Source organism: Periophthalmus magnuspinnatus, chromosome 9 (assembly GCF_009829125.3).
Source record: "Periophthalmus magnuspinnatus isolate fPerMag1 chromosome 9, fPerMag1.2.pri, whole genome shotgun sequence".
NCBI lineage: Eukaryota > Metazoa > Chordata > Actinopteri > Gobiiformes > Gobiidae > Periophthalmus > Periophthalmus magnuspinnatus.
In genome coordinates, this window is record NC_047134.1 from 15,802,803 (window position 1) to 15,825,407 (window position 22,605).

Sequence of the window (22,605 nt, forward strand, 5' to 3'; positions counted from 1 at the left end):
TGGAAAGCAATAACATCTCCAGCTGGCTGCAGATTCCCCACCAATTGTTTTGGTTTACTACTTCTATTTGCGTAGTATTCTTTGAAGTACAATTTTGGCCCATATTCTACCCACCTCTGTTCCAAGGCCAAGTGCTCATTCACGGCCAATCAACATCTCACCAGTGGAACATCACTACAGACCAAAACCAGAACAACCATCCTGTCCATGCCAGAAATAGTGCAACTGGTGAACTACTGGTCATGGGGCACTGGGGGGCTGGGGTGAGTAACTTGAGCAGTGTGTGTTTATGTGTTGTGGCTGTCCTTTGTGCCATAGGGAGGAGGGGATTTGCTAAAAAAGAAATGTTCACTCTTCAAGGGGCTTCTGGGGGAGACTGCTTACTGCTACAGGAGTTTTCATCATTTAAAAAGCACCAACAAGAGGGAGGGGAGAGAGGGGAGCAAGTCTGTGGAGAGAGAGAGAGGTGTAGTAGAGGAAGAGAGAGACAGCCTCTTGGAGCTGTGAGGCAGAAGTGATGGATTCAACCCACTAAAAAGTGACAGTAGTCTCCTAACGGGCCACGCGCTGTACACAAGCTGCCTGGGACCACCACCATCTATCAGGACTAAACTAACAGGGATCTACATGACCTGAGGAGCCTTTGGAAACTACACTCTCAATGAAGAATTTCTTACACTGGGCTGCACTGGGCTAATGACAGTGTCTCTCACACACACCTGAATACAGAGCTCACTACTGGAGCTGGAATGGACTGAGGGTGACACAGGGAGCAGAAAGGACAGAGTTTACTGTTGGGATGACTTTTTGCCACAAGAGACTTCAACTGGCTCCTGCTCAAGGGCACGGCAACTAAAAATACTCATCAGAGCTCTAAAGTTATGTTGTAAGTATTCCACAAATTTTATCAATACAATTGGTAAATTGATCCTAATCAGTATATTTGTCTAAACAAACTGTGATTAGATGAATGAGCAGAGGAGATGGTGGAGAGGATGTTTTTCATGTCCAGAGCGTTTACATCTAAAGAGGACCTATATGTTAAGAGTGTTACATTTGGATGTTGATAGCATGCTATAGTAACATACCATGTGACAGGCTAAAGAGGCGGGCCATGGACATGGTCGAGATAATCTGGTTCTGTGCAGGAGCCTGCTGGTTCAGGATGTTCCCTGGGCTCAGGAGGACAGCGAGTGAGAGGCTGAATTCACTCTTTGTTTCAAAAGCAAGTGCTTTTTGTATAAAAGGCTTTTGAGAAAGCTGCAGACCGCTGCCTCCTGTCAGGCTCCCATCACAGATGATGGCCAGACTTAGGTCACAAAAATAAGCCTGTGTTTAGAATAGTACATGCACTGGCCTGTTCTGTGGTGATTCCTAACAATGCTTTATGTTTGCAGCACTGCACATACTGAACAGGTAGTGAGCTTCATTATGTTCTACATTTCATGTTCATAGTTACATGGATTACATTCCAAAAAAGGAAAGAGGCTGTCCACTAGGTAATGCAATAGTACATCAAAATGAGCAAATGCAGTTTGACTTTGATCCAACACATATACTCTAGGTGTAATGCAAGACGCTCTGCCAGGCCTGAGCCTCCCCGCTCTAATGTCTATTACAGCTCTGACTCAAACCACTGACAGATGAAGTGCTGAGAATCTGTGATGATGATGTGATTATGAGGCATTCACTCAGAAGTAGGGCACTGTGCTGCAGTGAACTGGGTCAGTAGATCCAGAGGGTCTGTAGGAGCTGAAGTCTGAGGAGAAGTAGTGGTGCCACGTCTGAAATGCTCTCCGGGTGCCACCTCCAGTGTGTACGGCAGCCCAGTCTAATGAGGTGCTGAAGAATGTGAGGAATGCCATGTTCACGCTAAAATGAGAGCGACTTGAGAGAGACACCGGCCTGTCTGAGCTGCCCACCTCTCCAATTAATATGTGCTCAGGCTAACCGAAGTCCCGGGCATAATGGGAGTGCGTCAGAGTGATTCATTGCTATTAACAAAGATATCATGTTGAGTAAAACAAATGGAAACATGTTTGTTTTATTGGCACACAGTGATTGCTTGTATAGTTATATCTTCAAAAGGCCATGTATATTTTTTATTAGCATTGTTAAACACTAGTGCTGCTGACTGGTCAGTGGTAGCTTGTTAAAGTGAGCTGATGCGCAGCAGACTATAATGAGCGGGGGTCTGTTAACAGGCAGAGAGGGGCAGACAGTAGATGGTATAATAACAGGCTGTCACTGTCAGCACAGATGGGACTCTCTCCAGACACAGAGACACTAACCTGGCATGAGTTCTAACCTAAAATACACATTTACTGACACAGCACATCCACTCACACAACAAAAGGCATTTCATCACAAGCTGCAAGCATTTTCCTCAGGCTTTGAAGTGTAGTGGAGCTGAGAGCAGGAGAACCAGCCTAACGACATCTAACCCGGGAATCCTCGGCAGCAGGGGCAAATAGTGCTGAGTTTCTCCGAACGCAGCTCATGTTCTAAAGAAACCACAGGAGCCATTGGCCAAACATAGTCCACTACCATTACAGCACAGGACAGGCTCCATTATCTCAGTGTGAGCTCTGCTCCTACTGCTGCTGGATCTCACACTTCAATCACTGCACTGAGATCTGCCTTTGCTCTAATAACAGTAACACAGAGAGGCTCCCCTGACTCTGGGATTATTAATAGATGTCACAGAGATTTTCAGGCTATATTCAAGGCAGCTACTGGAAATGCCTTTCCTTATCAAATTGAGATTGGCCTGTTCTAGTTGACATACCATCATCAAACTGTAAGATATTTGATGATATGCTCCATATACTATTTTCATAATTATGTGTAATATTTATTTTATTTTTTTACATTTTATTTTCTTTCTCATCTAATCGCTTTCTTAAGTAAAACATTACATCAAAACAGATCCATCCTATATGGAAATATAAACGGTAATACCTTGGCTGCCATTTCAACCAAACCAGTATTGACAATATCTTCATAATGTGTGGCTAGGCACCAGCCACTTCAAACCTGAGGTGTTGGTACATTACCCTCCTGTGTAAACCAATATGCAGCAGTTTTCAATTAGGGTGCCCTTGGAGTTCAAGGCCATGTTATTCTTATTCATTCAAGTCAGCATTCTTAGTCTACTTCACTTCTAATACTGTCACCTGAGTGCATGCACGCAATAAAACTGTATACAAATATTTTTAAACAGCTCAAAGAGTGTACAAACACTTTTGAAAAGAGTAAGCAAATCTCATTACCACTAAATGTTCTCAGGGGCATGCAGTTGCAATCTGATAATGAACCAAATACCAATTCTCCTCATCTGATACAGGTTCAGACCATGAATCCAAGTATAGACATAATCCCGTGTGATATCTAGTCCAACAGGCAATCAACACATGTTACAAATAACACCATGTACCAATCTTTTCCATTGGGATAGAGGCCAGAACCTGTGAAGACAGCTATTGGGTGTGTTGTTTGTGTCAAGGCAGATAAAGGCACTCACCCAAAAGCTGAACCTGAACAGGCAACTAATAAAAAAGTTTCAAAATACATCATAACTTAGTCCTGAGTGTAACTTAAGAATTACCAGCACCAGTTGTGCACTAAAAGAAAACACACATGCACTCGTAAAAGGGCACTTATTTACAAGGTGCTACTATTTGCATCCTTTGTGTTAGATTTGACTCATTATACTAATAATATTCTTTTGTTTCTCCCCAGGTGTTGGTGTACTGGACACTCCCAGATGGAGCCCCGTTCACTGGTGCTGCTGGGGCTCCTTCTTGCATGTGCTTTGGTCTTTGGGGCTCAGACTCAGAAAGGACCAGAAAGAGGCCATGACAAGGTCAGCACACAGGAATTTGACAGCAGCGATGCTGGCTTAGAAAGAGAGTTTCTCTATACTGGAAGAAGTAAGCGTGCTCCAGCTGAAATACCCCAGGACAAGTGCTCCTACACCTTCATAGTGCCCCAACAGAAAGTTACAGGTGCCATATGTGTGAACTCAAAGGAGCCAGAGGCTTCGCTGGAGAGCCGGGTCAACAAGCAGGAGCTGGAGCAGCTCAATGTGGAGCTGCAAAAACAGAAGCGCCAGATTGAGACGCTGCAGCAGCTGGTGGAGGTGGACGGGGGCATTGTGACAGAGGTCAAACTGCTAAGGAAAGAGAGTCGCAATATGAACTCCAGGGTCACACAGCTGTACATGCAGCTGCTGCACGAGATCATCCGCAAGAGGGACAATGCTCTGGAGCTGGCCCAGATGGAGAACAAGATCCTGAACCAGACTTCCGAGATGCAGATGCTCACCAGCCGCTACAAAGACCTGGAACACAAGTACCTGCACTTAGCCTCACTGGCCACAAACCAGTCGGCTCTCATCTCTTTGCTAGAAGAGCAGTGTCAATCACGCCCGCCTCTGCGACAAGTCCCTGTCCCTCAGCCACGCCCACAGCCCCGGCCGCAACCCCCGCCAGTGTCACCCCCACTGCACAAGCCCCCAGTGCCACCACGCATCAACAATCAGATCACCAACGAGATCCAGAGTGACCAGAAGTCCCTGTCTCCTCTGCCCACAATGCCCACAGGAACACAAGGCAATACAACAACCAACAAGCCTTCAGGTGAGTACAGTGGGAAAAGCACAACTGTTAGTTCCCTTCTACAGAGTGGCACCGAGATGCCCTGCAGTAGTAGAAAGCATATCTGAAGTGAACACTTGCTCCTAAATGGGCCGTCAAACATGCTGGCAGATGATAAAGAGTACTATATCAAAAACAGTAAATAGAGTACGTTGCATTACAGTTCCACTTCATTAAAGCACTACTGATGGAACTCAGTAGTGGAAAGTATTACCAGGCCTTTTCCAGTCATACTTAGTGCTACTGTTTGCCATTTTCTGTGTATAAGAATAGTGATCTGATCTGGATGGTTTGAATAAAGGATAATTATTTCCTGATTAAATCAAAAATAATTGATACACTACAACATTGAGAGAAAGGGAAATTCATTGGAACTGGGCCATTAAAAGACATTACGGTTGAAAGGAAAAAATGGTGAGATAGATACAGTCAGTGAGTTGGTGATGTCATTTGTTCCAATCTTCACCGGGGGCTGAGATCAGTCAAATGTTCCACCAGAGTTTATCAGGCAGAACACAGGACGGGGCAAGGCAGCTCTCCACCTCATATCCCCTCAACAAAGACATTCTGGATATTAAAGGGATGTCAGAGAAGAACACTTCACAGATGATAACAAAATGCCCATAGCTACAATAAGGAAGGTTATGTGATCTGTATTCTGTAATGGATTACAGCATCCACAACACAATAGTTTATCCAGACTTAGTACTGGCACAGTGTGTGCATTACAGTGACTCCTTTTGGTTGAGATGCGATGACGTGGTCATGGTTTGTAATCCAAAGAATACAAATCAAACCAATGTCAAATTGATTATCAATTGCCTGAGCTGCCTATAGCTTCTGTTTCCTTGAACAGTCGTCAGAATTCTCTTTTCCCTGGTGCCCGTGTTGCTTTTGGCTGCACAAACATTTCCCCTATGAGAACTGTAGCCAAAGTCAATTCTGCTGCTAAGAGGATTTAAGAGGCCTTCCTAAAAATCAGACGGTGCATTGTAGTATATAAAATGTGTTTTTCACTACTTGACTTGCTTATGAGAGCTGCTGTGCTCTTCATCCTTAGGACCCTTTAAAGACTGCCTGGAGGCACTGGAGGATGGTCAAACCAACAGTGGGATGTATTTGGTGAAACCCGAGGGCAGTAACAAGCTGATGCAGGTGTGGTGTGACCAGCGCCATGATCCCGGCGGCTGGACCGTCATTCAGAGGCGCTCGGATGGTTCTGTCAACTTCTTCAGGAACTGGGAAACATACAAGGTGTGTGAATTTAACAGCATTGAGCAGCTCAAAGTGTGGAGGCACTGGGGGGTTCATGCAGCTCACAGTGTGGAGGCACTGGGTGGCTTATAAATGTTGTCTTGACATAAACCAGAGTTAAGCCGAAGTGAATTGGTTTCTGTTGACCTGTTGAATGTGTCTTCTGTATGACCTGCTGTAAGTCACAACCACAAGTCTGTGACCCACTAATTCAAACGATCACACCTCATGAGCTTACCTGTTTTATTGGTATTATAGAAATAAGTATGTTTTGAAAGGACTGCTTCAAAGGGTGCGTTCACACACCTGGTTTGGTCTTGGTTTGTAAGCAATTTAGTCCTGATGTACACCTGATTGGATCCTGTTCTTGTCCTGCTTTAGGTCTGGTCTGTACTTTAGTCCACATTTAGTCAAAATCAGCTGCAGCCAAGAAAATCTATAAAAAGTTAGATGATACAGTTAGTTACAGTTAAGGATTTATAGAAATACCACTGCCTTTTGGTCAGTCTGTAGTGACACTCTATGATCTATGAACAAAGCCCAAGTGAAAGACTGACTGTGGAACTGCACTCATATGTGTGGTCCACACTGAGTAGATACAGCAATAATAAGAGCATGAAAAGGTAAGTATAGTAGACATAACCAAGTGAGTAATTTTGTGGGAATTTTGTGTTAAAAAATGGTGTCATTTGTTAAACAGGTGTCTGCCTGGGTACAAAGGGATGTAGCTTTAGACAATCTGAATCCACTTTTCATATAAAATCTAATTAAATTGTATAAAAAATAAAAATGATTAAAATATTAAAATATATTAAATATTAATCAACAATGTTATATTTTGTACTGAGTCTTCATATGAACACTCCAATCTTTAAGTGATGTTGTTTCTGTATGTCTTATAGCAAGGCTTTGGAAACATAGACAGTGAGTACTGGCTGGGTCTGGAGAACATCTACTGGCTCACAAACCAGGGCAACTATAAGCTCCTTGTGACTTTGGAGGACTGGTCTGGAAGGAAGGTGTTTGCCGAGTATGCGAGCTTCAGGGTGGAAAACGAGGCTGACTTCTACAAGCTCCGGATTGGCCGTTACCATGGAAATGCAGGAGACTCTCTAACCTGGCACAACGGCAAGCAGTTCACCACGCTGGACAGAGACCATGACACATACACAGGTAAGATTATAAAAGTGTGACCGACTGCAATGACAATTAAATCCAGTCCTGTCAGTAGTAAAATTCTATATGATATGGGTTTTTTTTGTTTTTTGTTTAGTCACTATTATGAAAAAAATACATTTGTAATATTTTGTGTAGCTCTTTCAAGGTCTATTTTTGTTTTGTTTTAGGAAACTGTGCACATTACCAGAAGGGAGGCTGGTGGTACAACTCTTGTGCCCATTCGAACCTCAATGGAGTGTGGTACAGAGGAGGACACTACCGCAGCCGCTACCAGGACGGTGTCTATTGGGCCGAATTCAGAGGCGGAGCCTATTCACTGAAGAAAGTGACCATGATGGTCCGCCCAAACCCTAACACCTTCCATTAGAGCTGCCAAAGACACTTCTACGGCCAGTTTTCAGTAGCTCATAAAACTATTTTTAAAAGTGCAATATTAAAAACAACCCTCCACAACACTATGTCTCAGTTTACTGTATTTTAATTCTAATGTAGCATTCATTAAACTGGTATTCAGGTCAACTTAATAATTTTAAAAGCAAATAGATAAGACACAGGAGACATATCCAGTGATTTCTTTACAGCTTAAATATGTCAAATACTAGAAAAATTTGGATGCCACAAAGAGTAGTGAGCTTCCTCCAAATAAAGAAATATGTTTCAAGGAACAAATATGGTATATATACTAAGAGGACAAAGACTCTTGCTAAAGACATGGTTAGTATTTTTGAAAGTCATTTGCTTGTGTATATCAAGCACTGTATTTACTGTATAAATTTAGTTTTTGCGTTTGTACATAGGACTTTGTATTATAATGTAATAAACATAATAATAAAAAAAACAAGAAATTATTAAAATAAATAAATCAATAAAATAACGTGTGTCTCTGCTTATTTCTGTTTTTCATTAACGTCCATAGAAATAGTGAGTGATCGGACAAAAGTCAATTCAAAATTAAATAATAAAGAAAAAAGTTACCACATAAAAACTTATATTTATACTTAGCCATATTAGAGAAAGGTAAACAATAACTCACCTGCTGTATAGACTTTACAAGCCCAGGACAAATGAAAGATGGCATGCTTTTAAAACTAATGCATTTACCAGACCTTCTTCTGACAGCACAGACCAGCTTCAGTATGTGTCGATGAGATGTGCAACAGCCAGCTGCAAAACAGAGCAAAATATATAACGCTACAATGAGAAGAGAATCACAGTAAATGTCATATTCTGTCAACAAGTTTGAAGTTAGAGAAGCACAGACACATTTACAACAACTTGAAATAATGACAGCTTGAGATGTCACTGGAGACCATCAGATGAGGAGCTGTATAAACCAATGGATCATTAGCTGCAATTCTTCCAATACTATGACGAATGAGCCAATGTACTAGGAAAATAATATAGGAAAGCTAAAACATGTATTGTGGTTTGAGAGTCCGACAAAGAACGTAACGAATCACCAGAGCGCATATATAGTTACAAGTTTATGGGGGAAAGCAGTAGAATATTGGTAAAGTATTTATCTACAAAAACGTCTGCTGGAGCGATCCATGGAGATTCTATTGCTTTGCCTCAAATGTTCCACGATATGACATTGCATCAAACCAATCTATCTTGCTTTGTTCAACTACACAAGCTTGAATTGGTCAAAAATACCTTGAAAAACTCACATTGTCATTGTCAGCTGGGTCACTTCTCCACAGATCTGACCTGTAGCTTGGCCTAGAGGAGTCATTTGCTCGTCTTCATAGAGAAAGATGATTTTAATGCCATGCTGTTAGACATTCTCGGCAAAAGGTAAAGGTACAGAGTCTTTTCAGATATGACAACAGTGCTATGAGAAATGAATAAGTTATTGTCAATTAACCTGAGAGGGGGCATGGTTTAACAGTCTCCATAAACACAGACTGGATCGTATACCGCAAGCATCTGTAGATGGAAAACCTTCAGTAAGGGTGGTCATGTGTGTAGTCCCAGCTCCTCAAACCAACATGGAAAAAACGGAGGCTGACAAAACAGCTCACGCAGCACAAAATGAACCGCACTGAGTCGAGACGTCAAACCTGAAGCTACACATCTGTACAAATCCACGTCCTTGTATTTTTAATAGACCCATTTGAACTTTCCTATGCTTGATTTAATCATTTTCAGCCAAGGTTTGTAGAAGAAGACTCCAGATGCTGCAAAGATTGTGCTATTACAGCAAATTTCAGACACACTCCCAACTGGCAAGACTGATGACACTTGATGACCAAAGGGTTTGACTGCAGTGAGTGTGGTGCGTGTAATCCATGTTGTCTTTGTTTTTTAAGGCTGTAAGAGTACAATAGGCACTGTCAAACTCCTCTTCACTTGTTTCCTGAACGTATTTTGATGTAGAGGTTTAATTCTCTGCACAAAAGTCATTTCATTCCAAGTCATTTCAAACCATTTTCCCAACTGGATCTAAGTTTGTTGTGATGCATATGGGACTAATTATAATGTGCTCAAAAAAGAAGTATATAATAATGCGGTCCTCTTGGAAAAATCACTTGATTGTTTATGACTTATTTACTGAAACTGTTGAATTTCTGTTTTTCCAAAGTCTCTGCCGCTGCGTGACTTTCCAGCAGTGGAGATGTGCACTTTGCTTATAACTTCACAGCCACATGCCACGACCACTTTTAAAGGTCTGTATCCTCTGCAGGGAACTTACAGGAAACCTATTACGAACGGACAGGGGCGATTTTCCACAGCACTTTGGAATTTTATTTTCTAAGCTATTATTGTGTCTACCCAAGTGTAGCAGCACTTAAATGCTTCAGTCAAACTTTTAATGAAGGACCTGGAAGCATGACCTGACGGAGGCAACTTGTTTTTAGCATACTGCATTTTTCCTTTTGTGCCCTTGAGTAAATTAGAAGAGCGCATACGTATTTAAAGTGAGAACAATGGCAATAATTGTTACATCACAAAAAAAGGGTCATGACCATAGCCTGACACATGTCCCAGAGCAGTTAGTTCTATCACCACAGGCCTATTATAGTGTCTCAGGAGGAGGATCAAAGCGTAATCATTTTTATTCCTGTAGGTTTACTAGAAATAAAATAGTGGACACAAGCCACCTTTGGCAAATTGTGTTATTTCAACCATTTGTCAGTCAGAGTGGCAAATGCCTGCAGAGACAGATTTGCGTTGAGAACTCTGGCCGCTCAAGCGCATACAGTCAGCCCAGGAGGTACAACCATGTTTCTGAATGACCAACACCAACACGATAAGCTTCAGTGGTTCCAAACTGTGGTCCGGGGGCAAATGTGGCCCTCTGATCAGTTGATTTTGGCCCTCAGGCAGACGTGTTGAATTGGCCCAAATGATCAGGGCCATAGTAAACAGACGAGGTTTGACTACTTTAATTTTTTTCTGCTTAACCAGACAATAGCCTCAATTACATAAAATAAATGGAGCCTCTGTCACAGCTGCAGCCCTTGGTGTTAGAAAGTTTAAACTCCCCTAAGACAGGCCTTGAAATGGAATGGGAACATGTGCAAGTCTATGGTCATAAAAGAATAAGAATAGCTAATAATCTAGATCATAAAAGACAGTCATCTTAAATCTGACCTTGAGTTTTCTACAGAGCAGCAGATCAGACTCTCTCACTGAAAGCCTATAAGCGAAATTATTGTTTTGGGTTTATTACAAGTGACTAGACCATGAATAAGAAATAAGAGTATTTAAGCCTATATATCAGGCAAAAACCTACTGTTCACCCGCTTCATAAAACATTTTGATCAAGTAAAAGAGTTGCAGACCTAGTAAACGCAGTCACAGAGTGCTCTTTTGTGGAATACCGCAGTTATCGTGGCCTATAACGGTTTCACCCTTTGGACTAATTGTACGAGTCAGTGGTAGAAAATCAACAAAGACCTGAATGAAATCATTGTCTTAAATAATGAAGTTTAGTGATTTACAGTAAAATGTTAGTCCTACAGCAAATTGTGTGTCATGTAGATCCAATTTGTGATTCTCTACCTCCCTCTGGTGGTCACATGTTAAAGCACAGCCGCGTGTCCCCAACAACTGGGCTGTACTTGAAAGAATGGGGATTTTTGTCATCTCATTAGAGAATATGAAGAATAATGCAAAGGAACAATGATACAGAGAAAGTCCTACATAAACCTGGATATGTGACAAAAGAGTCAAGTTTTTTTATTTTAGTTCCTAGAGAGTGCATTTAAACGTGAAGGTGACAGTTCTAGGCATGGCCAAGTGATCATTTTTATAGGCCTAAAAGATTCAATACTTCAAATGGAGGTGTGTAGCTTTGCCAACAATAAAGATATATAAGAGACAAGTAAGAGCTAAATCAGCATCTTTATTTTACAAACAAGCGCATTTGTCTATTGACATTTTATAATGCTTGATAAAAAGGCCATTTACAAGCTGAAGAACCAAAACAAAGCAGCACAGAATGATTATGAGTAAAATATATAATTTGAATAAATATACTTTTTAATTCATGCTATAAAATAAATTCATAAATGGCAATAGATACAACTTAAGCTCTAGCTAGCTTCATTTACTTCATAGTTGTACAAAACAGTAGAGTTATGAGGTTCACAGTTGGGTTGTGAGGTTGTGTGTAGAGTGGACAAAACAGGAGTGGGGCTAATGCAGCGTCATGCTTTTCATTCCTGACCTCCAGCGGCCCTTGGGCTCCAGCTCTGTGGAAAACATGGACTCATTGAAACCTTGAGGCAGAGAGTTTGGGAACCACTGAGTGAGGATTGTTTCCCCGACCTGAAGAAGTGCACAATTGTACTACGGACAGAAGATATGCTGTGTGTCCAATGAGACCACTTTTAACACTATATATACCCTGAGTACTAAGTTGTTTTTGCTTTTCACCAAATAGATATGAGAGCTGCTATAATGCCAGGTTTGAGAATTAGGAGGACCAGCATTTTTCCAGTCTTCCTTCATGATCCTCAAAACTCCGCATTTCAGTCAAAGGAGGCCCGTGGAGATCAAAGAATGTACAGTAAGCACAACAACAGTTAGCCCACTCCTAACAGTGGCTAAACAGCCCAAAATCCCTTTCATTACTTGACACAGCTGGAGGTGCAACTCTGAACGTGGAGTTAACACGGTAAGCTCTTGCATTGCAGTTCAATGACTACCATAGTTATTTAAATTGGCCTTCTGAAAGCCAGCAAGCATTATCATTTTTTGGTAAGAAACCAAGATTCTTATCTAAAAGAAGTCAACCTGTCCAAAGTTTCAGAAACTAAGCTTTATCCACATTAAATTGTCCTACTTCAGCTCCCTGATTTTTTGATTGACATGCCAATATTTTACGACGCTTGAAGATCCCAATACATGTTTCTACAAATGTTATTGCTTTTTTCAATACACAGTGGACAGAAATTGACAGAAAATCTATGGAAGACTTGAGATTATTTGTAAGCCTGTATCAGTGTTCGTAAACTACCTGAAGTTCGGGTATAAAAAGGAATAGGACGAGCTGCTATGTCAAAAGTAGTCTGACAGCCTTCCTTTGTAAACACTTTTTGATTACTTGTGGCCCATTAAGCACCGCCCGTTCACGTCAGAAGAGTGTAACCAAGATTGTATTTCAGCTTTACATTAAGTAGCAACTATATGTGGTATAAGTAACTATAGTTCACAAAAAAGCATCGACAATCCCCCTTAAGGTAAATACAGTATATGGATTTGTATAATGTTTCATCCACCTGACTAGTCTAGAAGCACCGTTTAATGTAAAGGTCTCTAATAAAGTGATTGAGGCATTTGGGGAGAATAAAAAGCTAAGAATGCACCTTCTCAATGGCATCAAACAGTATGTTAAATTAAAAAAAAAAAGTGCGCAATCGATGGCATAGATTAAAAAAGAAAGGCAAATTTGTACAATGTTGTTGAAATGTGTAATTTGGCTACAGTATGAAAATGATTTCAGCATCCAGCATTCTATTCTAGGACTTGGACAGCTATTTCTTTGTACCAAATATTTAGGAAAATTAGTCATTTTGTCATGCATCGGCTTTCCTCATCTCAAAGGCCTAAATCTACAGTACACCACTAAGATTGTCCTCGAGAGGATACAGTAGTCCAACAGCAAACAGCTGGGAGAAATAGGTCTGTCTCATTTGATCTACTATCAAACACTTTCATCATAAACTTTGATCTGTCACGCTGCAAAAAAATTAAAAATAAAAAATTGACAAAGAACTAAAAAAGACATGAGATGAAAATCATAAAAATGATTGTGTTTTACATCACATATACATTATCATGTTTGTTTTCTAGTCATCTTAAATCAACTATTTCAAAAGGAATGAGGCACCACATGTAAGTGCCATAATAAAGCTTGTGGCAAGGCACTAAGTGTAAGATGCCACTTCTGTGTCATATTTTGTCTGATGTTTTTAATACATATTGCACACTTCTTACATTACATTTTATGGCTTACTGAATGGTTTAACAGGTGGCTACAGCCCTATGGCTGGGGTACATTTATTTTATAAAGTTGATTGTTTTTAGCCAAACATACATTCCATTGCCAACATTAATCTCATTCTTCTGACGCATCAAATGATGCAAATACAGTTGAGGTTATTTCACCCCTCATTCTTTGGTGAGAACTTTTGGCACACTGATCAATTTGTAAAAAATAACAACATTGCTAGGTGCACATTTTAGTCTGTACATGGGGGCAAAACTCGTCATGAGCAGAATTAGGGATATGACAATGCAAGTCTGTAACTGACAGTTATAGCGCTAACATTATATCTATGTAAAAGTACTGTGTGGTACGGGAGATGAGAGATTTTTGAAGAAGGTATGAAAAGTAATGAAAAGCTAGCTACACTTGCAACAAGATCCATATACATTTGGTTTCCTGGGTGAAGCCATTGGCTGCACATTCAGTGAAAAATGTACTGCAAATATAACAAAAGAAAAAAGCATCAAAACTACATTTCTTCCACAACCGCAAAAATAGAAATGTAAATTACAAAAGTCAAATGAAATCAACAAAATTGATTCAGCACTGGCCATGAGGCTCAAAATCTGATGTATAGGATAGAGGCCTACACAAAGGCAACACAAAATAGTACGAAGACAGAAAAGGAAACCACCCAGGACAAACTCTGCAATTAGGTTTAAGTGCCTTGTAACAATCACACTAAATAGATTCATTTTAAATTCATATCAATATTTTTTCTGTACTAGTTTCTGACCCTCACTTCCAAAGGAACAAAACATAACAGTATGAGTTTAGTAAGGTCTATCTGAAGCCGACCGTTTCACAATGCTTCATACTGAAAGTACGTTCGTATTACAGCAGACGGACTGCTGTCCTCTGATCTCATAGACATCACCAATAGAAAATGTAATCACTAAAACTATTCTCATCCCCATAACTAATGCTGCAATGTGCATCAGTCCTTTGGATCACCACCTACATCATCATTTGTCGCAGCTTTGTGTTTGGGCTTTTGCACAAACAACGATACAAACATGAGCATAAATCTCCAGTAAAGGAAGGGCATTCAAGACAAAACTAAAGTAGCATTTTTCAAAAATGGAAGCAAAAATATTTCAAATGGCTGAAATTCCTTGTTCACGCTGTTTGCATATTATTAAGAGCAGAATATTGTTGCTGTGCCTTTAACAGATTTAGACCTGGGGTCTCAACTACATTGAAGTTAAACCTGTATAATATACTAGTAATTAATCACTTGGTTAGACCAAAGCGAACTTCACTCATGTTTAGATGAAAAAGAACATGACTCATTTCAACTGAACAGAAATTAAAAGTGAAATCCTCAACCTAAGTCCTCTAATTCAGGACTAAATACATGGCACACAGCCGTAGAGAATAGGACCCTCAAAAAAATGGAGTCGTCTGCATGGACTATATGCACCCATTACAGATAACGGCACTTTGCTGGCCCAAGTACTATCCAACTGACAAACTGCAGTAGTGATGAATGATAACCTAGCCTGTGTGTTCTGCACTGAAAACAGCAACTCTATACATTCTTCTGAGCCTATGCTGCTATACTTTTTCAAAAAAGCAAATGCGCTTTTAAGCGGTCTATTTAAATGCACTCATAGCATAGCACCTTCTTAAATCTATTCTTAACCTGGCTGAGCAACATAAAAAAAGAAAAATCATACAATCAGCAAGGAATATTTCTCCTAAGTTTCAAGGCTTTGTGTTGGCTGAATATTACAGGGTTTGGCAAGACAACTGTACAAAGAGAGCCTAACGGAACAAAAGTGAACAGATTTGTGCCTGTAGGTTCTGGGCTATGAGGTAGAACCTGTGTGAGTGTAGTTTAAATACTGTCTATTATGAGTATGTAGTTGATTCATGAGGTATTGAGCGGATATTCACACGAAGCTTTGCACTGGCAGAAAATCATTCCTTGTGAGTTAGTGACCCCCTCTGGCCACATGTGCAAAAACAGGTCAGGTAAAAAGGTGATATGACAAGCATCTTACCAGAGCTTTCACATTATCAATTATTGCAACATGCCTAGATATAACTGTAAATACTCTGTAAATATGTTTTAGAAAATATGGAAAGATAAAAAGATCAATCAATATGAGGACCTTGATTATTGAGGCCTTTTCAAAAATATTAACTTGTTACTCCCTTTGCTTGAAAGAATCTGAATTCTATAAAGCACCCAATCACAAAACTGCCTGAGCCCTCAGGGAGGGGCAGATTCCAAAAGAGGAACATTTCTAAAGCTTCTTGAAGCTGAAGCAGGCCTCAGAAGTCACATCTGGAGGCATGGGACTCTTCTGGACTGCACTTGGAGCTCTCCTCCATGTCATCTGCTGGAGCCTCCTCAGCGTAGTGCGACTCAAAGGCCTCAGGGGTGTGGGCGGGGTCACAGGGCCTGACGCCCACCTCGCTCCGCTCTGGAGAGTCCAGGTGGTTACTCTCCGATGCACCCATGTGCTTCTTCCTCAGGTGCTGGTTGAGGGTGCCCTGAAAAGGGAAACACTTCCCACAGATCTGACAGTGAAAAGGCTTGTTGTCTGTGTGGCCGCGGATGTGGTACTCCAGCTGGTCTTTTCTTGTGTACTTCTTGCCACAGAATTTACAAACAAATGGGGTGATTCCCATGTGCAGGCGCATGTGGCGGTCCAGACTGCCCTTCTGATTGAATGTTTTACCACAGTAGATGCAAATGAGTCTCTCATTGTAGGGGTACCACTGGGTGGGACGGCTTCTCTCTCTCACGTCATTCTCTAAAGTGACAGCTCCCAGCGTGGCCTCACTATCCTCTGATGCTGGCCTAATCTGACTCAACACAGAGGGCTGCAGTGCCAGAGAGCGCTTACCCCGCGCCCGGCCTCCTCTGAACCCACTGAGCAGGGAGCGAGACGGACTGGTGCTGCTGAGGCTCACAAAGCATGGGGAGGACAGCCCTGAGTATGAGTAGGCAGCAGACTGTAGCACAGGTCCATAGGAGCCCACACTAACAGCCAACACCTGCTCTCCATCCACCAGCTCTGTGTGGTAGCCATCGTCTCCTGCAGATGAGCTGTCGGAGTACGTGGGCCGCTCCGTCCTCTCCACTTTGACGTGCACATCTGTCACTTGCCCATCCTTTCCAATCAGTTCCACCTGCTCAGTGTCTCCCTCTATGGGTGCATCGTGCTCTGACACACTGTCGCTGCTGCCCCGGTCCGACTGGCCCTCCTCTAGTGGCTGCCGCCCTCGGCTCAGGGCTTTGGCTGCCAGCTCATGCGCTGCCTGAGACTGGCGGGAGTAGTAAGGGGGGGAGATCTGGGTGGGGTTTACAAAGAGGTCACTATCATTGACCCCATTGCGGCCGCTCTCCTCTTTCTCTGGACTGCCCATGGGGAGGCTGATCTTGGAGTGGATGCTCTCCAGTATTTGGGTACATTTGTCTATTATGGCTTGCATCTGCAGAAAACTGGCAGCAGTGAGGAAGCTGATAATATCTTTGAGCTGCAGGGACATATGGCCTGTGTAGCAGAAGGCCAGGAGCTGCTCAAACACCTCTGGGCTTTTAATGACCGAGATAGAGAGACCGCTCATGGTGCTGAGGGCAGAGTGATCCCGGAAGTATGGTGAGCTGGCTGCCAGCACGGCCTTGTGGGCACGGAAGGGCTGGCCCTGGATGTGGACAATGATGTCACACAGCTTGCCCTGCAGCCGCAGCTCATTGAGCTGGCTCAGAACGGTATTGCTGAACTCCGGCACATCAAAATCGATGTAGCTGCCGTCGTCCATTTCTTCAAGATATTTCTCCAGTTTGAAGCCTGGGGGGAAAAAAAAGACAAAGTTGGTAAACATAATGTACTGTACATTCACTTGGCACAGTCATGAGATGTATGTAAATGCCCTCTGCACAGCTGCTGGCAACCACATTCATTTCTTATGAAATTATATATATATATATATATATATATATATATATATATATATATATATATATATATATATATATATATATATATATATATATATATATATATATATATATATAATATCAATCAATTATCTTGACTTTACTGGAACCCTAATAAAAGATGTTTTTTGTTGTTAATGTTTTCAATATTCACACTGAATCAAACAAAGGAAATTTAAAATGACACTTAAACACAATGTATGCGTTACATACACACAGACGGAAAGGTGTATATACATCACTTTTGGCACAGGTAGTAGAAAATCTGGTTTGGAAGGTGATAACCTAAACATGTTCTGCATCAATGCAAACATTAACCACTCCCAAGCCTGAGGAGGAAGAAGGGCTACCATCAATGGTACTTTATATTACAAGAAAGAAAATCACAGAAAACCTGCATGGCCACCTTCTACTACACCATCTTGCTCAGTTTTAAAGTGACCTCAATATATAGTGTACAGGCTTGTTTCACTCGTCTGCTTTGGAGCAGACTGTTATGGTCCAAAAGTGTCTCCATTGTCCTAAGTTGACTGCAACAGCTCATTTGAGGGGTCCAACCCTCAGGGCTACTAACTAGCTCCAATCGAAACGTGGCTTTTGGCTCAGTTAGGCCCTTACTGGTGATTCCAGATCTTCTTTTGCACACCGAGTAGTTACTTTGGGAATGTAAGTTTTAACAGTTGCCAAATTCTGCCAGTAGTACAAACATGATCAAATTAAGTTTTGTAAGGAAATAGTAAAAATAATACAAAAAATTGAAGTATGGAAACTTTTTCCTACAGCGTGTATTTAAACTATGTACGTTCTTAACGCCAACATATCAGTAATGACTGCCAACGGCAGAAGGAAAAGAGCCAAGTTGAAGAGTGGCCAAAGAATGTATGCTCAGTAGTGGAGATGCACACTGGCTTAGGTCACATGCTCGATCCATCTACGTAAAACTACTCTTAAGTTTGCTTTCTTACATGCAACTTACTAGGTCTAGGAGAATGTAGGTGATGACAAATCAACAGACCAACTGCAATGGAATCATGTTCTGAAATGTCTTCAATCCTGTATCAGTTTAGCAGTTTATATTTGTAAGTGTCTTCTCGCAAATGTTAATACCCCATGATGTTATCAGATGTAGATGTTGTGAACTTTAACAGCAAGTCTAATTTCAGTCTGCATCAGACACAATTATATTTTATTCAGCTCTAGTACAAAAGGGCACTAAATGGTATTTTCTATTTAAAAAGCATGACAAGTGAGCAAGCTAGTTGTGTGTACTTTCTTTAACATCAGCAGAGTCCTGGTTTGAAAACAGCTTATAGGGCAGGCATAACCCAGGAGAGAAGTGCTTAACAAGCAATGGTTGCAAGAACAATTTAACATAGACAAAAATAGACAGTCTGGTGTGTGCAGTGTGCAGTGACAGTACGAAAATCAGTGTTTCATGATGATACCCCCCATAGCCTAAAACAACTTGAAAAATAAGATGGGATTTATAGAAATTATGTTTTTTGCATCCTGTATTATGAAAAAGTTATATTATAATATTGTAAAAACTGTATTTAAATTAAATTGATGGCACAGGGGAACCTTTTTTACAATGTATCAGAGGACTCTAAAGCATTTGTTACACAGTATAATAGAAGAGGCCTGAATGCATCTCTTTTGCTAAGTAGCACCGGTTTCTTGAGTTAACGATGAGTCACTCAACTATAAACCTTTGTTCTCAAATGCAGACAACTGGCTATCATATTGTCACATGCAACAGAAAAAGGATCTAAACAATATAATAATTTCGATTTGGAATTTTTTTTTAAAAGGCCTTATATTACACAAAATGGATTATTGTAAGATTTATGCCATGTGTGTTTAATACTGTTACCTTATCAAAAACATACCAAGTTACAGCTACCTTTTACCTTTTGTTCAGGCAATGCAAGGGCTGAACATATCCAAATGATTCTAGGGAATGTGGTAATACAGGAAGTGTTTTGAACTCCATACACTTCCTGTATTACCACATGACATCACAAGGTGGAACAGAGTGCTTTCTGTTTGAAAGAAGAACTCAGTCTAAATATACAGGGTTTATGTGTTAAACAAGTGTGAATGAAACAAAATGCAACTCCAGGTATGTTTGTGATGAGGAAACAACATTATAACTGATCAGAAAATAGAGCAATATGGGAGCTTTAATGTAACATTTTAGAGTTACTACTTGAACTGGTGAGTTTGTTTTTATTTGAATTGAATTTTAATTACCACATTATTTCACATTAAGGAGCTGAAACATTTAGAAAGATACTTCACTGTAATCCTACTATCAACTTTCAAATGTGTTTCAAATGTATCTATCGGGTTTGCACAGTAGACTATTTGTAGACATTGACACAAGTTTTCAAAAGATATGTTCAAGGTTACTAAATAAAAAGGAGTTGAAACTGGTGTACTTTAGGTGCATTACAATCAAATGAATAGGGTAGACATGATCAGACTTGTCTCATCACTTTCAATGTATCTTAAATAAATAGCATATATTAAATTCTGATCACTGGGACCTATTTACAGTTCCAGTACTTTTAGGTGCTCTGGCTCCACTAGGTCCAAGCTTGCATTGTAGTTAAAACTTTATTTATAAAATGAGGCATCCTGTTTGTCTCAAATGGGGAATTGTTATTTAATATTAGTAATAACATCTTGTCCTGTAAAATGACTGAACCATGGCTCAGAGCCGATGGTGGTGACCCAAGTCAACTCAGGTGTACTGAGTAACCTGCTGTGTCCCTGCACTTTGCCCCCTGTGCCACAGTAACCTGCAAGTGCACAAAACTTAGAGGTGACAATTATTGGACTTTTATTGCTCTAAAAGCATAAAAACAAACACGGACTGGAGCATAAGAAATTATGATTAGTTTTATGTCAGCTGCACTTCACGTTTGTTTAACATGTACAAATACTTGGATTGGCCTAAATCAATCAAGGAACAAATATGTGCTACTTTCAAAACTTTATGTCAATCTGGTTAGTTTGCTCTGAATAATGGTGACTGGGCGGGACGTCTACTATACAGTAAAGCCTACATGTTTTAGAATGAACATTACTCTTTATTATGGTCTAAATATTAGTTATTAAGCGATACTAAAAGACTTGGAGTAGTTCCTGGGCCGAAACAGCCTTGACAAAGCATGCTAGCACAAAACAAGCTTTTAAAACATAAAGTGATCAGCTATGTCTGACAAGGCACTGCAGTGTGCTGGGCGCAGTGTGCATATTATTGCCGCAGATCTTCACAAATACACACATAAAACTGCGTTTGTCGGTATGAAATAAGTCTTGACACTGATTCCGGACAGATTTGTGACCCCGTGTCGCCTGTCATATGAAAACGCTTCGTTGCTTCACAACTTTAGCATTAGCCTCTTACCCTGAGAGCTAAGAGCCGAAGCTAGCACCGAGCTCAACGTGAAAGCTCGGTGTAGCTGCTGGTATGCTAATCGTTTTAACAGCTATCATCACATCTGACCTCACTCTACATTTTACAGATTAACCTAATCACTGTCAGGAAAGACACAAAACTGGTCTTACCGTCCTGTAAGTTATCGTTAAACGCGGTCCATTCCCCTCAGTAGATCGCCTCACTGCCGCCAGGCCTCCCCCCCTCTCCAGTCCAGATGTGTCAGACAGAACTGCTGCTGCAATTTTTGCATCAACAGGAAGTATTCTTTTGGCTCTTTGCATTCATTCTATCTGGTGTTTTGCAGCAGCCCCTCCCATGCTCATGTCACAGTTGTACTAAGACATAATGTACGATATACCGCGCAACGGACCATGCGCACACCTAAACAAATCTGGCTTGGATAGTTTGACAACTCCCTGTCATACTGATAAGTTGATAACCAGCTTTGCAACTTATTTCATGTCTTCCAAAACACAGATTGCCACCAGTCTACTACAGTCTACTAAAAAACAGAGAGGGAGAGAGAGAAACCAATGTATTCACTTTAGAAACAAAAAATAATTAAATTCTAAGATTTTTTTGCAAACATTAAAAATTCTGCCTCACACGTACAAATTTTATGTCAAACTACTACATGCAACGCTATTTGAGTATAATAGATACGTATACGTTTAAGCGTGTTTGTGGCGGGGAAAAAGGGTCGATTAACTAAAATGTGGCATCTAATTTGACAATTAATAAAATGACCACATGGGGGAGCCAGAGTCTAAACTGGTGAGAGAGCTGTTTAATTTAAATAATTTTATAATATGGAGCACCTAATAAATAATCTGCCAAATAACATTCTGCATTTAATCTCTTTTTGTTCAGAATTGATTATATATCCCTGTACAGATTAAAATAGCCTTAAAATAGGTCTTCTTAAATGTTTAGATATAGCTTAAAGAAATGTGATTCTTTTATTTTGTGTCTTTTTGATGGTTTATCACAGTAGACTTGTCATACATTTTCCTCTAACCAATCCTATTTATTTGTTTCTATAGAACAATAATGTTCAGTCTGCTGCCACCTGCTGAGGGCATGTATCTTGTGTAAATGGAAGAATGCATGCTGTGTTTTTCTGTGTGAGTGACAGTTTGGCAGCACAGGTGAATATCTGACCTAATCTGTGTGCAGGTGGGTGATCAGTACAGAGAAAAGAATCGCTTTGTCATTGCACGTGGTTCTTGTTAAACAAACCACTCCTCAATTCGGCTCTGCCTCTTTGTATTTCAGGAGATTTATGCGCTGCTGATGGCAGAGCCGGTATGGTGATTAGAGATGGTTTTGCTGATCCGCAGGAATGATCATGGTATTGATAACATTTGAAACACGCCATAATCAAAGGCTGTCCTGTTGAAGTTGTAATCTGTCCTGAAATGGGGCTTTGTTGGCTCAGTGTCACTGGCCTGACCAGGAATGATTTGGCGCTCAGATGGGGCAGCAGTGGGGTGGAGTAGGGATCATATAGGGGCTCCAGGTGGTGCAGTCCTGGGCCTCTGATATGCTTAATCCCACATGACATTGCAGAAACCTCCAAACACTGGCTTTGTATAAGACTGTATATGTAGAC

General features: G+C 40.8%; 2 protein-coding genes across 2 annotated transcripts; one reads left to right on the forward strand and one right to left on the reverse strand.

Moving 5' to 3' along the window:
• Positions 1 to 412: 412 nt before the first annotated feature.
• angptl2b (angiopoietin-like 2b) lies at positions 413 to 7,936 on the forward strand. Its single transcript, XM_033971991.2, has 5 exons — positions 413 to 886; positions 3,742 to 4,640; positions 5,719 to 5,912; positions 6,815 to 7,085; positions 7,259 to 7,936. Exons 1-5 carry the CDS (start codon positions 882 to 884, stop codon positions 7,456 to 7,458), a joined length of 1,569 nt encoding a protein of 522 aa, XP_033827882.1. The 5' UTR covers positions 413 to 881; the 3' UTR covers positions 7,459 to 7,936.
• A 3,486-nt stretch (positions 7,937 to 11,422) lies between these two features.
• zbtb34 (zinc finger and BTB domain containing 34) lies at positions 11,423 to 21,324 on the reverse strand. The gene is made up of 2 exons (XM_033971992.2): positions 21,122 to 21,324; positions 11,423 to 17,396 (listed from the first exon to the last, which is right to left on the reverse strand). The coding sequence occupies exon 2, from the start codon at positions 17,365 to 17,367 to the stop codon at positions 15,871 to 15,873; it is 1,497 nt and encodes a 498-aa protein (XP_033827883.1). The 5' UTR covers positions 17,368 to 17,396; positions 21,122 to 21,324; the 3' UTR covers positions 11,423 to 15,870.
• Positions 21,325 to 22,605: the final 1,281 nt, after the last annotated feature.

What these genes read in the sequence shown, in the direction of transcription:
- angptl2b (XM_033971991.2), top strand. An exon ending in GGAACTGGGAAACATACAAG is followed by an intron (nt 5,913 to 6,814) that starts GTGTGTGAATTT and finishes TATGTCTTATAG; the next exon opens with CAAGGCTTTGGAAACATAGA. An exon ending in AGACCATGACACATACACAG is followed by an intron (nt 7,086 to 7,258) that starts GTAAGATTATAA and finishes GTTTTGTTTTAG; the next exon opens with GAAACTGTGCACATTACCAG.
- zbtb34 (XM_033971992.2), bottom strand. Translation starts at nt 17,367, where the DNA reads ATGGACGACGGCAGCTACATCGATTTTGATGTGCCGGAGTTCAGCAAT.